The sequence below is a fragment of the Sus scrofa genome, chromosome 12, assembly GCF_054392235.1.
Source record: "Sus scrofa isolate SSC_HxYL_T2T_F1_AM1 chromosome 12, Sscrofa_HxYL_maternal_Yorkshire_Landrace_v2.0, whole genome shotgun sequence".
Classification (NCBI taxonomy): Eukaryota; Metazoa; Chordata; class Mammalia; order Artiodactyla; family Suidae; genus Sus; species Sus scrofa.
Genome location: NC_139394.1, coordinates 2,140,348 through 2,156,611, shown reverse-complemented (window position 1 = coordinate 2,156,611; position 16,264 = coordinate 2,140,348). Strand labels below are relative to the sequence as shown.

The 16,264-nt window shown below is 56.9% G+C and overlaps 1 protein-coding gene across 1 annotated transcript in view; it reads left to right on the top strand.

Annotated features, from left to right (window-relative positions):
* The window catches only part of RNF213 (ring finger protein 213), a 119,564-nt gene that overhangs the window by 98,127 nt on the left and 5,173 nt on the right, over positions 1-16,264 (top strand). Inside the window, 17 exon segments of the mRNA NM_001444554.1 lie at positions 99-210; positions 750-963; positions 1,132-1,322; positions 2,064-2,186; positions 2,869-2,979; positions 3,956-4,195; positions 4,472-4,553; positions 5,691-5,725; positions 7,254-7,348; positions 8,104-8,263; positions 9,949-10,120; positions 11,558-11,649; positions 12,432-12,683; positions 13,880-14,012; positions 14,319-14,402; positions 14,809-14,989; positions 15,188-15,389. Of these exon segments, the coding sequence (NP_001431483.1) occupies positions 99-210; positions 750-963; positions 1,132-1,322; positions 2,064-2,186; positions 2,869-2,979; positions 3,956-4,195; positions 4,472-4,553; positions 5,691-5,725; positions 7,254-7,348; positions 8,104-8,263; positions 9,949-10,120; positions 11,558-11,649; positions 12,432-12,683; positions 13,880-14,012; positions 14,319-14,402; positions 14,809-14,989; positions 15,188-15,389 (2,479 nt within the window).

Here is a 16,264-nt window from a genome sequence, read left to right as displayed (position 1 = left end):
GGGGATGGATAATAGATAGATGCTTTTTTTTTTTTTTTTTTTTGCACAATGGGTTTCCTGACCTGAGCTAACCAGGTACACTCTTTCTCCTTCCATAGCTTCCGCGATGTGAAAGATTATATTCAGGCCTATTTGTCCCAGTTAGAGATGAAACCGTTCCTGGCTAAAGATAAAGGCGCGCTCTATATACTCTTCAGCAGCTGCCTCGAGGTAAAGCTGTCGGCCACCTCTCTCCCTCACCGGTTCTGTAAACTCTCTGAACCGCAGGCTTTGTGCCGGGAGAGAATGTCGTTCTGAATGAACCGGGTATCCCTGAGGCAGTGGAATGAGCAGGTGTCTGCTCCCGCAGCGGAAAAGGAAAAACGTTTCAGGAAACGTTGCAACTGCCCTCAGCAGTTGCCTTCACTGGCCTGCATGTGCACGTGGGGAGCGGGGAGAAGGCTACCGAATGCGTCCCCGGGGCTGCGGGCGCTGGGACTGTGCGTGCTCTGAATTTTTAGTCTCTTCGTACTTGTGTTACTTCCAGGCATCTTACAGTGCCTGTGAAGACATCAGATTATATAAAAACGTGCTCTCGTAGCTGTTCTTTTTCCCCTCCTTGGCCCTAACGTGAAAAGATGTCCGTTTTCCGTGACGGAGCCGCTGCGCCTGCACACGCGCAGCACAGTCGTGTCCTGTGTGCTCCGGGGCCGCGCGGCGGAGATGTTGGAAAGAATACGAACATTTCTTTCTGGTTCTTGGTTCCCTAGGACTCCATACGGGAGAAGAACAGTGCTTTCTCCACAGCGGATGAGTGGAAACGCCTGAGGGAGGAAGGCCAGTTCCTGAAGACGTACCCGCCAGAGCCGGGCGGCCCCAGGCCGGCCAGAGAGGCCTCGGTGGAGTACCTGCAGCAGACGGCCCGGGCCCGCCTCTGCCTCGACAAGGCTGCCGAGCTCCTCTCCGAGCTCCAGGACGGCTCAGGCAGGTCTCCCTTCCAGCCTTCCCCGACCTCGGATGGTACCCGTCTGTCCGCGCCGTGCCCTCGCTCTCCTCCTAGTTCTCGCACTAGTGCTCGAACCCAAGGGGCAGGCCCGTGTCCCAGCCGCTTAACGCACAGGTTCCTCCCTCGCCTTCTCGTTGGCCCTGCAGAGGTGGCGGAGGAGAAGCGTCGCTACCTGAAGCAGGTGGAGCTCTTCTGCACGCGGGTCCAGAACGACTGGTACCGAGTGTACCTGGTGAGGAAGCTCGCCAGCCAGCAGGGGATGGAGTTTGTGCAGAGTCTCTCCAGACGGGACCACCCGGCCCATTGGGTATTTCCCAGGGAGCTCCTCGCACAGCAGGTGAGAAGCCGGCCCGGCCTCACACTCTGCGCCCACCCAGGAGCAGGGCTCCTGGGGCCCCCTGACCTTCCGTGGCGTCCAGTAGGGACATTGTGTGCGTCCAGCCTGGCCCCCCGGCTCTGAGCCCCAGCCGACTGACCCAGCCCGCGGCTTAGGGGACAATGTGCAGCCCCCGCTTTGTACCTGCAGAGCTTGGGCAGGTGTCGCTGCTGATGGAGTTCAGCACGCGGACAGCACGGGAATGATTCTGTGGCTTTTTCTTCCAGCAAGTGAAGTCATTCAGTTCGCCCTTCGTATCCCTGGCCAGCAAGACAGGAAAGGACTAAAGGTGACAGAGGGGCAGTCACTTCGGCTTCACGGCTGCTCCGTGGTCCTTGCCTACTGCTCAGAAATGGCGAATCCCTACTGACCCAGGGTTACAAAACCGGCACTAGAAATCCTAGCCTTTTTTCCCACCCGGAGCTTAGGGCTGACTGTGGAGCCTTTGGTCCTCTGCTCCGAGGGCAGCAGGGGAGCAGCCGCAAGGTCAGGTGGCCTGTCCTCCCCCGATTTTCACCCACTCCCTCCTCAGCTAGCAAGGAGGAGGGCTGAGAGCCCACCAGTCGGGCCAGCAAACCCGGTTCAGCTGCCTTTAAACCTCTAAGGTTGCCTGGTTCCTTTACGTAGCGAGAAGCATCTTCGCTAAGCATCCCGCTGCCCGCCATCCCTGCCGTGATTAACCCTGTGTCCCCGGGCTTGCAGGAGGATGATCTGGGCCAGATGGACCGGTACCTGGTGCACGGGGACGACTACAAGGCTCTTCGCGACACGGTGGCCAAAGCCATTCTCAAGGGCGAGCCTCTGGCTGTCCGGTCGGCTCTGAAGGTAGGTCGGGCGGAGGGCTGCTTTGTGTGCACGGTGGCCCCTCAGAGCTGAGGTCTCGTCTTGTTGGCTTAAGCGATGCAGCGGAAGAGACCCCACAGGGTCGTCCTCTGCCCACGGCCCCTGCAGGCCCTCCTGGCAAACCAGGGAGCAGCCGCGGTTGACGGGGGCGGGCAGGTGCGCGGAGCCACCAGCAGCTCCTTTCTGATTCATGTCCATTACTCTGAGACCCTGCGGAAAAATCTCTTCCTCCGGGCTTCCTCTCCACGGCTGTGCCTGCTCAGGCAGCAGAGGTCACAGCTCTGTAGAGTCACCATCCCCCGTAGGCTTTTTTAGGTCTAGTCTTTCAGTGGTCCTGGTCTTGTTTCCTTTTCGAGTCCTTGTTCACACGGGCATTTTTGCGGGAACAGAGGCAGCAGACATCCTCCGCCTGCCTGGGAAGTTTGGAGGACGGTGTGGCAGAGTCAGAGGGGACAGGTCGAGTGCGGGTCGCCTCTGCTGTAGCAGCTCTCGGAGAGGCACACGCCACCGAGTCGCGTCTGAGATCCTTTAGAACAGCGCTTTGCTGGAAGGCGGGCCTCGAGCGCAGGGCCTCGGGGAAGGGCGGCCTCGCCCGCTCCGAGCCTTTCGGGCTGTTCCCATTCCGAGGCCCTCAGCCGGGTCTGTACAACCCTTGCCTTTTCAGGCCTGCGGCAGCTCCGCCCCTCAGCAAGCCGTCTACCTACTGCTGGCCCTTTTCAGAGAGGTCACGACCCTGTACAGGTCCCACAACGCAAACCTCCATCCCAAGCCGCAGGTGAGTATCAGCCTGCAGGGCGGTCTGTGGTCGCAGTGTTCGGGTGGCCGTTTTGGTGTAGAGGTAAAAGTCACGGACGCAAATTATGCCCGTGATATTTTATTTTATTGTATTTATTTATTTATTTATTTTGTCTTTTTGCTATTTCTTTGGGCCGCTCCCGCGGCATATGGAGGTTCCCAGGCTAGGGGTCTAATCGGAGTTGTAGCCACTGGCCTACGCCAGAGCCACAGCAACGCGGGATCCGAGCCGCATCTGCAACCTACACCACAGCTCACGGCAACGCCAGATCCTTAACCCACTGAGCAAGGACAGGGACCGAACCCGCAGCCTCATGGTTCCCAGTCGGATTCGTTAACCACTGCGCCACGACGGGAACTCATGCCCGTGATATTTTAAAATCTAGCATGGGGGTTTTCAGCCTTCTTATGTGGAGGAACTAATTTCTGTTTCACCCAGGGCTTTTCGAGTTACAGTTAAAACAAAAACCAAGGAGTTCCCATTGTGTCTCAGAGGATTAAGAACCTCACTAGTATCCATGAGGACAAAGGTTCCATCTCTGGCCTTGCGCAGTGGGTTTAGGATCCGGCATTGCCGTGGGCGTCCGCGTAGGTCGCGGATGCGGCTCAGCTCTGGCGTTGCTGCGGCGTAGGCCTCAGCTGCGGCTCCGATTTGACCCCTAGCCGGGGGACTTCTACACGCTGCAGGTGCGGCCCTAAAAAGACCCCCCAAAAAAGTCAAGATAATGTTTCGAAAACAGAACCCGCAAAACCAGAGCTTAGGTATGTGGCTTCTGTGTCTGTGGAGGATAGTTCTCTTCTCGGGATAATTTCCCTAAAACGGTGATGATTTAACCGTGATGTCTGGTAGACCCCTTGGCATCACAGTGTGTGACTGACGTAAGAGCAAACCTTTGGTTGTCTCTTAATAGCCTTCTCTGGTGTATGTGAGTGTTAAAGTCATTTTTTCCCGTCAGCAATGCGAGGCTCTGAAGAAAGTCATTGAGGAAATCCAGGCCCTGTCTCCTGACGTCAGATCTTTTGCAACATCCCTTGTGACGAATGAGCTGCCCCTGCTGACGCCGGGCCCCGGGGACAGCATCCTGGAGGGGACCGTGACCGAAATGGCCGTTCACACTGCCGTCCTCCTTCTCTGCGGACAAAGCCAAGTCTTGGAGCCCCTGAGGAACCTGGCCTTCTCCCCACGGAACATGGCGGTAAGCCCAGGCTGCGACGGCTTCTGGGTTCCCGGGAGACCTCGAGGCACGGCCGGTGCCTCGGAGTCCGCAGGGCCTGTTTGTCTCCCGGCTCTGCCGCCTGCCCCTTGTCCACCCAGGCCAGCAGCCTCCTGCCTTCGTTAGTTCCGGAGATGCCCCGTGTTCCCCACAGCGCTTTCGCCGTCGGGGAAGAGTTGAGGTCGTGTTGTTCTGTCCTAAGACAGCCGGTGCATCTGCTCTCTTGCTAAAGCCAGCTCTGCCTTTGGGCTTTTTCAGAATGCCTTTCTTCCAACGATGCCTGAGGACCTGCTGGCTCAAGCAAAGAATTGGAAGGGGCTGGAAAGTGTCCGCTGGTACAGTAAGTGTTGACCTGAGGGGGATCCCACTCCTGAGCTTTGAAGCATACCCTAAAACCACAGGAGACGATGGTTTCAAATCGGGGTGCACAGGTTTGTGCCCGAAGCTCCCAGCGTGCCCGCCGCCTCCTGCCGCGGGTGCCCCTGCAGAACGAGAACGGCCTTCAGGAGTGGAGCTGGCGCCCTGCTGATTGCGGGTGATTGCGAGCGTTTCTTGTCTGAGTCACGGGGAAAGGGTCCTGCAGGACGCCCTTCTCCCTGGACTGTGCCTTCTGGGCACAAGGGGCCCTGGGAACCCCCTCAGAGGTTCCATCGAGGGGCCAGCTCACCATCCAAGCAAATCTTTGACCCAAAGGTAGTTCTTGTAGAAATAAGAGAGCCGAGGAGTTCCCGTCTTGGTTCAGCGGTGATGAACCCGACTGGTATCCATGAGGATGTGGGTTCAACCCCTGGCCTCTCTCAGCGGGTTAAGGATCTGGGGCTGTCGTGCGCCGTGGTGCAGGTTGCAGGCGTGGCTTGAGTCCGAGTTGCTGTGGCTGTGGTGTAGGCCGCCCGCGGCAGCTCCGACTCGTTGCCACATCCATGGGGTGGGAGTGCCCCCAAAAGGAAATAGTAAAACCCAGGACCTTATGTAAACGTCCCTGTGGCCTGAGTAGATGACCTTTCAAGCTGGTTCTAAAGTTCTAATGGGTGTTCCCTGGTGGCCCAGTGGGTTAAGGATCTGATGTTGTCACTGCTGTGGCTCCGGTTCAATCCCTGACCCAGGAACTTTTGCATGCTGTGGGCACAGCCCAAAAATAAAATAAAATAAAAGGTGTTAGAAAACCTGCTCATAGCAACAAGAAAATAGAGAGACTAATAGGAGGGCAAGAAATATCATCCGCTCTGCCTCCAAAGTAGCCCCTGGTGTGGGCCTGTCATGCGCTTGCTCTTTGCTTCGTGAAATTCAACACGGACGTTTTTCGCTGATGCCAGCCGAGCTCCCAGTGTGGGTCACATATCTAATGAGTAAACTAGAAAAGTCCGAGGCTTCTGGTAGCAGGTGCCGAGACGTCGACTCCGCGTCCTTAATGGTTTGGCAGAGGAGGGCTCGCCAGGCAAAACCTCACCGGCCAACATGTGTCCTGTTCTTTTCCCAGCATGTCCCAACGGTCACGCGTGCTCTGTGGGAGAGGTGAGTCTTGGTGTTTGGGGTGGGGTGTGGGGGCTCGAAATGTGTTTTCCTCGGGGAGTTCCCATCATGTGCAGCGGAAACCAATCCGACTAGGAACCATGAGGTTTCGGGTTCGATCCCTGGCCTCGCTCTGTGGGTTAAGGATCCGGCGTTGCTGTGAGCTGTGGTGTAGTTCGCAGACATGGCTCGGATCTGGTGTGGCTGTGACTGTGGTGTAGGCTGGCGGCTGTAGTTCCAATTTGACCCCTAGCCTGGGAACCTCCATAGGCCGTGGGTGTGACCCTAAAAAGCAAAAACCAAAGACAAAATGTGTGTTCTTCTAGGCCTGGGGGGCACAGAGGGGAAGGATAATGGGGTCTGGACCTTCGGGGAGAACAGAGACTCATTTTGACAGCTATTCTGGGTATTCTGGCTAAACGTCCAAATGCTGGGAAGGGTCTCCAGCCAGGGTTTCGCACCCTCAGCCCTGGGGACCCGTTGGTGTGTGTGGCTGGCCGGGCTTCGGTGCAGGTGTAGACGCATTCTTGGCCTCAACTCACCGGGAGGCAGTAGCACCCCCTCTCCCACAGTATGGCAAAGCTGCCTCCAGAGGTCCCCTGGGAGACAGAACCACTGCAGCAAGGGAGCCACTGCTGCCCACCTTCCTGGCCGCTGTGGCCCAAGCTCAGTGGCACGGGCGTCTGTGTGGTCACAGCGTTGAGCAGGCCGTGGGCTGGAGTATTGGCCCAGAGAGGAGAGAAAGTCTAGATACGGAAGGACGGGAAAACGAGACGCCTCGTCTGTCGTCAGGCAGTCGGGGGGATGGTCCGTGTGCTCCTCTCTGAGCCTCAGAGCATCCAGCCAGGGCTCTTCCCAGTGTCTCCCACGCTCAGAACAGGAGATCGAATTGAAACAGACTAATGTTAGTTAACAAAGTAAATGAGAACTGGAGGAAAAACCTGACGTATGTCTGGGCTTTTGCGTCCTTGTCTGTGAAACTGGATTGAGTAGGTTCTTCCCAAGATGTGCTTCCAGTCCTGAAATTCCGTGGTCTGGGAATCTGTTCTAGACTGTACTTCGGTGTATCCAGTGGCACCAATCTGATTTTAAAGAACCTTTAGAAGTAGTAAATCACGTTTACATTGTTTTTAACAAAAAAGTCCCAGTGGGAGTTCCCTGGTGGCTCAGGGGATTCAGGATCTGGATTGTCCCTGCTGTGGTGTGGGTTCTGTCCCTGGCCTGGGGTTCAATAATGAAGCCTTAAGCCCAGTGTAGCAGGAAGGGGACAAATGGGAAAGACAGTGGTGAGTGCGAGACGGGGAGGCGGAGTGTTATAAATTGGTCTGTACAGTGTCTGCGTGGAACAAACCTTAAGTCCCAGTGTGCCAGGGTCCAGCATGGCTGGCCTGGAGTGCCCACCCTGCCTCCCAGGGCACCTGCAGCCCAACGACGCCCACACACCAAAGCAGGCAGCCTGGGGGGACGTGTGTGCTCATGGCACGGTGGCACTTGTCCCCCTGAGCTGGGGTTGCGTTTGTGTGTGTCCTAGTGTGGCATGCCGATGGAACAGAGCCATTGCATTGACTGTGGAGCGCCAGTCGGAGGGATTAATCACAAGCCGAACAGTGGATTTCACGTTATCCAGTACGTAAGATTCTCTTTCCTTTCCAAGCTCTCAAACCACGGGCTCTGGGGCTGTTTCTCTTCCAGCTGATGAATCAATCTGACATACAGTATCAGTATCTGACACGCACGCATACACACATACATAGATACAGTATCAGTTACTATAGTGCATTCGGCCCTGTGTGGCGCTGAGTATCAGCGCCAAGGCCCTTGTGGTCGTGCAGCTGTGAGGGTCTGTCACCGGCCGGCTGGGCTCTTAGTGCAAAGCAGACCCTGCAATCATGCTTATTAGTGTTAACACTTCCTCATTCAGATGTCTTCCGTTTGAACCTTGGGCACGACCCCTGACGACGGAAATAAATCTGACACAGACAGGTGACCAAATTCAGAGGGACAGTTACGTCTGTCACTTACAGATGCTCTTAGCTTACTCTTTTGGGGGGGGGGAATAGAAACATCGTCCATCTTAGCAAACACCTTCAAATCCAGCTGACATTCTGACTCCATCCTCCCATCTCACGAGCCGTGTGGTTGTCGGCGCTCCCTTGAGGAGGAGGTGGGGCCGCTCTGCCATCGGCGTGTGTCCTGGCCCCTTTGGTGCTGTCCGTGTGCTGTCATCTCGCCCCTTTCTCAGGAGGGTCCGGGCTCCGCAGACTGAGTCGCCTTGGACGTTGTCGTCTTCAGGTCCTCAGCATCTGACGTGTGTTTCCGGATGGAGTGGAGAAGACGCGGCCCTCCTTAGCCTTCACCCCGCCCCCTCTTGTCCTTTCCAGAAACACCGAGGACAGGACGCAGACCGGCCACGTGCTGGGAAGCCCACCGCCCAGAGGCGCGGCCGTGGTGTCTGACCGGGAGCTGTCGCCCGCGGTCTTCCTGCTCCTCCGCCTCCTCACTCACCTGTCCATGCTCTGGGGAGCCGCCCAGAGTGCCCAGGTAGAGCCCCGTGCTGTCCCCCATGCGTGCGGTTTCCGCCCCGAGCCCGCGCGGCCGCGGAGCCCTAGCCCGTCCTGGGAGGACGCCGCGGGCTCCTGCAGGGCTTCGTTGCCACCAGCCCCGTTCCTGCTCCAGAGCCCTCCGCTTGGGCCCTGAAACCCAAGACCGCTTGCGGCGTTTGCACGCTGCGAGGGCAGACCTGACGTCCCTGCCCTTTGTGACCTCAGAGGCAGGTGCCACAGGGAGTGTGGGCAAGAGAGCTGAGGGCGGAGGGGCCTCCGTCAGGAGAAGGCAGCTTCCCGAGGCGGGCACGCCGAGCCCCCCGAGCGCGGATCACCAAGAACCCTTTCCTAGCAGACAGACCCAGGCACCTACTTCTTACTTCTCTTCGAGTTCCAATTCGTGGTTCCAGGGCTGCTCGTGCATGAGTGTGGTGCCGGCCGTAGGAACACAGGAGGAAGGCTTAACAACACGCAGCAAATCTGAGTAGCCTGCTAAGGCTCACTTGTGTGTGCAGGTCCATACGAAACAGGTGGAACCCTGACACCAGTTCTTCACTCGGACGACTAGATGGGTACTGAACATGAGCGCTGTAATTTTCACCTTTATACTGAAATCTCTAAAAAGGCTGAGTTACAATCGAAACTTGAAGTAAAAATTTGGCATTATTTCCACCAGTTTTGTCTGCATTTTTAACTTTCATTCTGGTAATTTGTATTTTGACTTTTAAGTTTTAATAAATCATTTAAAATTTTAATAAATTGTTTAACATAGTTGCAACATAACATAAAAAGTCTTAGCTGCCTCCTGTGGCTTTTGAATATGTCATTGTTACATAATGCACAATGTAACATGAAATTCACATGTCCCCAGTTTTCCCGCTGTGGCTGATGATGGTAAGGGTGGGACTATGTGAGATTATGGACAATCTTTTTTTTTTTTTTTTTAATCTCTTTTTGGCTGCCCCTTGGCACGTGGAGTTCCCAGGCCAGGGATCACAATTGAGCTGCCGCTGAAGCCTATGCCATGGCTTCGGCAATGCCGGATCCTTTAACCCACTCTGCAGGTCAGGGGATCGAACCTGTGTCCTGGTGCTGCAGAGGTGCCACTGAGCCCCATTGCATCAAAGTGGGAACTCCTGTAAAATCAGGGTTTTGTTTTTTTTTTTTTTTTTTTTTTTTTGTCTTTTTAGGGCTGCAACTGCGGCATATGGAAATTCCCAGGCTAGGGGTCGAATTTGATATGCCGCTGCTGGCCTACCCCTCAGCCACAGCCACACCAAATCCAAGCCGTGTCTATGACGTACACAACAGCTGACGGCAATGCCGCCAGGGATGGAACCCACATCCTCATGGATACTAGTTCGTTGCGGCTGAGCCACGACAGAAGCTCCCTTAAATCAGTTTTTAAGTTAACAGCTCTGCATCTCAGGTCCACACCTGGGAGTCACGAGGCTAAAACAACCATAATTTTACCCACGAATCTGCTGCAGCTCTGGGGAAGAAAGAAAGCACGCTGCGTTTCCTCTAAGTTAATTAACCATGAGAGCAAAAAGCTGAGGTTTTGAAAGTTGTTTCACGCCGACGATACAGAAGGCTGGTTCCTTGCCCCTGCTGACCCCTCCTGACCTCGCCATCTCCTGAACAAACAAGACGTTGCTTGACTTTTGTCCCTTGTCCCTGCAGGAGATAATTTACATCATCAAGCCTCTGGTGAGGGATCCGAAAGCGTTCCTGCAGCAGCACATCCAGAGGGACCTGGAGCAGCTCACGAGGATGCTGGGGAAGAGTGCGGACGAGACCGTCAGCGTGGTCCACCTGGTCCTGGGCCGCCTCCTGGCAGAGCAGGGCTGCTGGGGTGAGGAGCCGGCGCGGGGCACCGCCACCTCTGCGGGGGAGGCAGCCCGGCCTCCGACCCCCGGGCCAGAGGACAGGGAGGTGGGAAGGCGCACACCTGCCAGCGGGTGGGGCCGGGAGGGCGCCCCGGCCTCTCCGTCCGCTCCCTGCTGGTCTGACTTCCCGTGGTGTTCCGTGCGTGTCTCCGGGAGGCCTTCGTTTCAAAAGTCAGCTCTGGCTGTGGTTCCCGCGCCGTTTGGGAAATGTAGCTTGTCCACACCAGGCCGTGTGTGTTAAAGAAATATCACCATCAAAGAGATAATCGCTTGGAGCGTGTTCTCTTTGTACCTCTGTTCTGTTTTCTGGGGGGAGTGGCGTCTACTTTTCCTAAGAAATACTGCAGTCGCGGGCGGGTTGAGCATGTTACCTGCCTACAGTGCGTTACGTGAAAAAGGAGCCTACCAGTGAAGACACGTGCTGAGCCAATTACTCTATTTGAAAATTTTTAATCCGCACAGAAAGAAAAGGCCTGGAAGCCAAGTTGGCGAGAGGGTGGTCTCCGAGCGGGGCGTGAAAAATAGGTTTACTTTCTTTTGAAGTTACCACTGTAGGCGTTCCCGCCACGGCGCAGTGGCTTAAGAATCCAACTGCAGCGCCTCAGGTGGCTGCGGAGGTGCAGGTCTGACCCCCAGCCTGGGGCAGTGGGTTAAAGGATCCGCATTCCTGCAGCTGCAGCTCAGGCCTCAACTGGAGCTCAGATCCAGTCCCTTGCCTGGGCACTTCCGTATGCCGAGACTGTGGCCGTAAAAAGAAAAAATATCACCACTGTAATGACAGCGTCATTTAAAATACCAGTCACAGCTAGCACATTCTGCCACGTAATAGGAAAATCTGTTCCCACGTCAGGGGCTTTTTGTCAGAAACCAGCATCAGTATGTGTTTTCCAGTTGCCAAAATCCGATTTTATTTTAAGCCTCTCATTCTGGTGCAATTTAAAACCAGGTAAGCTCATCCAGTGTCCTTCTGACAAGGTGACCGAATTCTGGAAGCCTGTCAGCAGTGTCCACAGCACTCTGTATCACGTGGGCACCCGCAGGGCCCCACCTCTGTCCCAGAGCCCAGGTGGCAGCAGCCGAGACCGCTGGTGGTACCGTTGGCCACCATTATTTTGCCCTGGAGCTTCTGTATTTTAAATCATCATCCTTTCAGCAGTTTTGTTCAGAGTGGCTTTAAACGGACAATTATGTGGGTTAGCGTTTTTAGGGTTCGAAGTATCTTCGCAAAGATCATGAAAGTGGTGATAGCAGCAGCACCCATTGTTAAACGCTCAGGTTAATTTAAGAAGACAAGCCTGGCCCCGTCCCCGAAGAGCGTTTTTTCGGTTTAATACTGAATTTAGCGCTTCTGTAGATGGCTGTGTTCTTTGGTCCTTGGGTAACCTGCACGTTTTTCTTTGTAGGGTCTTTAAATTTTGATGCACAATTGTCAACCAGAGAAAAGAGGAACAGCTGGGAAAAGCTTGTTGCGACCATTATTCTGCCCGAACTAGAGGTAGGTGACGTGTGACCACAGCTACAGGGCCACTTTGTCTGGGGACGAGAGGGAGGGGGTGCCCTGGGCCTCTGCTGACCACTCCGTCCACGGTCGCTCCTGAAGTGTCCACCGAGGAAGCCCTAGGGTGAGCTGCAGATTTAGGTGTTGCCCGCCAGGCCACCCGCCCGCCTGCTGCCCCCGCCCGCCCTCACCCCTCCCGAGGCTGGGCGGCCAGAAAGTGCAGGCAGCAGCACTCTCTCCGTTACCTTTCACAGCAGAACCTGAGAGCAGGGGGCAGAGACATCAGCTCTTCGGTCAGCTAAGAATGTTACCGAGAGTAACTAGGCCCGTCAGGAAATAAAAGTCAGCAAGTAGGAGCTCCCGTCGTGGCGCAGTGGTTAACGAATCTGACTAGGAACCATGAGGTTGCAGGTTTGGTCCCTGGCCTTGCTCAGTGGGTTAAGGATCCGGCATTGCCGTGAGCTGTAGTGTAGGTCGCAGATGCGGCTCGGATCCCGCATTGCTGTGGCTCTGGTGTAGGCTGGCGGCTACAGCTCTGATTGGACCCCTAGCCTGGGAACCTCCATATGCCGCGGGAGCGGCCCAAGAAACAGCAAAAAAAAAAGTCGGTCTCTGAGACTCATTTTTTGGGGGGAGACAAAAACCTACACATAAGGAACAGCTGGATTATCTTAAAAGACAGCAATGGCGAACAGTTGATTATGGGCCAGCACAAGAAGGAAAGGCTGCGAGGTGTCCAGCCTGCGCGCAGTAGGTCCCCTGTCGCTTTCCTCTCCCAGCATCTCGATAAAACCCTCCGGGCGGTGAACACTCGCATCAGCCAAGACGAGCGCCTCGGCTCCAACCCTGTGGCCAAGATCGTGTACGGCGACCCGGCAGCCTTCCTGCCCGGCCTGCCCCAGCAGGGCGTGGTCCACTGCTCCAGGATGTGGAGCTGCAGGAAGAGGGTCACCGTGGAGCACCTCCAGCACATCGTGGAGCAGAGAGACGGCAGAGAAACGGTGCCTGTCCTCTGGAAGTTCCTGCAGAAGGTGAGGCTGCCTCGCCAGTTGTTTGAGGCACCAAGTCACGGATGACATGCATGCTGATGAAATGGGATGGAAGCACAGGACTCCGTAGCGAACTCGAGGGCCAGGAGGGTCTCTCCCAGGGACTCGGCTCAAAAAGAACGGAATGGGAGTTCCCGTCGTGGCGCAGTGGTTAACGAATCCGACTAGGAACCATGGGGTTGCGGGTTCGATCCCTGGCCTTGCTCAGTGGGTGAAGGATCCGGTGTTGCTGTGAGCTGTGGTGCAGGTTGCAGACGCGGCTCGGATCCCACGTTGCTGTGGCTGTGGCGTAGGCTGGTGGCTACAGCTCCGATTCGACCCCTGGCCTGGGAACCTCCATATGCCGCAGGAGCAGCCCTAGAAAAGTCAAAAAGACAAAAAAAAAAAAACAGAATGAAAACCTGGGGTAGGTCTGTCTTCCTCCCCCAGCGGCCGAGCAGTTAGTCACCAGTGAGTGTCTGTGGAATGAAGAGGCACGGCCGCAGTCAGACAGACAGACAGCAGGTCTTCTCTGTTCCTGGACTGTCAGCGTCTTGCGGGGGTGGGGGTGGGGGCAGCAGGGCGGTAAAGCGCGCGTCCTTTCTTGTAGAACCAGAATCATACACGTTCCCAACTTGAATCCATTTCAAGTGTTATTTTCTATAATAGATTTTCGTATCCTTGCCCGCCACAGACCAAAATTTGTAGTAAGATGATCTAGAAATTTTTGTGGGTCGGTTACAAAAATGAATGCCCCGTAGAAGGCCGCCAGGCGAGCCCTGTGACCTGTTGCTGACGCGCTCGGGTCTGTTACACTGAAGGTGCCTGGGTCCCAGGTCTTCAGGACACGCCCGGCGTGGCACCAAGCACCAGGGCTTAGGCTCTTGGCTTCTTGCACTCACAGCTCCTCTCCACCCTGCCACCCCCAGAGGCCGCTTTCTGTCACCGGCTTTTGGTGGAAACATTTGCTGTGTCGGCCCCACGGGGCACTCCCCCCACCCAGACACCTTGTGACACATCGGAGGAGTCGCTAGGTACTTGCTCAAAGGACAGTACTGCCTCTTGGCCAGTCTCAAGTACCACGATGTGTCATCGGATAAAAAGGCCCACGGAGCAGATGAGACCCAGCCTCGAAGGCTGTCTCCCCAGTCGCGGTTTTTGGGTGCCTTGCAAAGTTCCCGGGGCTCTTCTCTCTCTAGGAAGCAGAGCTGAGACTGGTGAAATTCTTGCCTGAGATTCTGGCCCTGCAAAAGAATCTGGTGAAGCGATTCCAGAATGTTTCGGAAGTTGAATACAGCTGCATCAGAAGCTTCATCAGCAGTCACAGTTCAGGTGGGCCTCTGTTTCAGCAGTGGTTCGGAAGCGTCGCTGCCCCTCGGGCTCCGGTTCCGGTCCGGGTGCTCTGCCCTGAGCTGGCAGCTCGAAGCCGTGAATGCCGCGGCACGGGACAGGCTCTTGCGGCAGAGGACAAGACCTGCCCCCACCCCACCCCCGCTGCTCACACACAGCATCTGGACCATGCTGGTGGCGGCGGGAAGGTGCAAGGCAGGAGTCCTTCCAAAGGGCCGGGAACCCTGTTGGTCTGGCCCAGACAGGGGCTGTTTCCACGGAGTTCTTAGCAAGTGTTCTGTTTGACAGATGGGCTGAAGCAGTTATACCAAAACAGAATTGCTACCTTTCTGTCGACGTGGAACAAGCTGAGGAGATCCCTGGAGACCAATGGTACGTGTCAAGCCCCCTGTAGCACCAACGGGTGCAGGCGTGGCCCTGCCGAGGGCCTGGGCTCTCCGCCTGCCGCCGCCGGTCTGTGACTGTGCGTGCGGCGGGCACCAGGCTGCGTGCGTCGAAGGCTGGGCCTCCGCTCTCTTTGGGCGGAGGTGTCAGAGATCGTGCATTAGCAGATCAGGAGAAGCAAACCCTCCATCCTTTCGAATCCATAACAATGGAATCAAAAGGGAGTCGAGAACATTTGAAACTTGTCAGCAAACGAGAGCCGGGCCGGAGCGGCGCCCGGGCTCCCGGCTCTGCTGCGCTTGGCTGGCTCCTGGGCTGCCCCCGCTGTGCTGGGCTCGTGGGCCTGAGGCTGTGAAAGAAGCAGCTGGGAGACCACTGCCTCTGTCGTTTCAAGGGGAGATCAAGCTGCCTGCAGGCTACTGCAGCTCCGACCTCGACCTGGACGCCGACCTGGAGGTCATCCTGCCGCGCCGCCAGGGCCTCGGCCTCTGCTCCACCGCCCTGGTCAGCTACCTCATCAGCCTGCACAACGAGATGGTGTACGCGGTGGAGAAGCTCTCCCAGGAGGACAGCAGGTGAGCGTGCAGGGCCACGGGGCCGCCCTTGCAGCCCAGAAGCGTTTCCGCGGCGGCAGGAGCAGGGAGCGGCCCCTGGGAGACACCGCGAGAGTCACAGACCTGGGCAGCCTGTGGCAACGTCCGACGGGGTCTAGCTCCGTGTCGCCAGGCCAGGCTCATCTGACCGGGCGCTGAGAGCTGTCTGTCTGTCCCCAGCTACTCCGTGGACGCCTCCGAGGTTGCCGACGTGCACGTCGTCAGCTACGAGCCGGAGCGGGACCTGATGCCCCTGGTCCTGTCCAACTGCCAGTACCACGTGGAGCAGGGCGGCGAGACCTCGCAGGAGTTTGACCTGGAGAAGATCCAGCGCCAGATCGTCAGCCGCTTCCTGCAGGGCAAGCCCAGGCTGACCCTCAAGGCAAGGCTGTATTCCTGTGGTCGGCGTGTCTCTCCTGTGACGGTCACCCCAAGAGTGGCTTTGGTCGCTGCAGTTTTAGAGAGGAGGGGTTGCTGGGACGTTTTGTGCACCCCCCACGGCCACGGGGGACGGCTTCCCGGAGCTGTCTGTGCCTCTGAGCTGCAGCGCAGTACCCGAGGGGTGTCTGCAGGCCTCGACGGACGTGTCGCCGAGTGTCTCTGCTGTAGCTAACGGCACCACCGGCCACCCGTGCAAAACCTGCCCAGTCGTCTGCGCACAGTCTGTCAGCTGTCTGTCAGGCGCTCGCTTTAGCCACCAGAGCCCGCGACCCTGGCTCTGAGCACCTGTCCTTAGGTCCCGTGGCTGCAGCGGCCCCCGTGGTTCTGACACCCGGTCTTACAGCCACCGCCCTGCTGGACGGCCTTGGCCTGCAGCCCGCTGCACGTGGCTCTAGCAGCCCCATGGCCTTGCCGGGGCCTGTCTCCAGCCTCTTCTGCACGCTGACCTCAGCCCCGAGGTTCTGAGATGTATGTATGCACCCTCCCTGCCCGCCCTTGGCTGTGAACCCAGGCTGGCATTAATTTGCTCTGCTGTCCCTGCGGGCGTTCGTAGCCTGGGCTCCAGGCTCTGGAGCGAGTGGGCGCGGGATGTCCTCCCGGGCTGCCTCCCCCCCGGCGCTAGGACTCTGTGACAGTGTCTGCTCGGCCACGGAGGCCAGGCCGGGGCCTGTGTGTCAGTTTCTATAGACTGTGGGTCAGGGAGTTCCTGACGTGGTGCAGTGGGCTAAGAATCAGACTGCTGCGGCTCTGGTCACTGCAGAATTGCAGGTTCAATCCCCAGTCCAGTGCGGTGGGTTAAGGACCCAGCATGGCTGC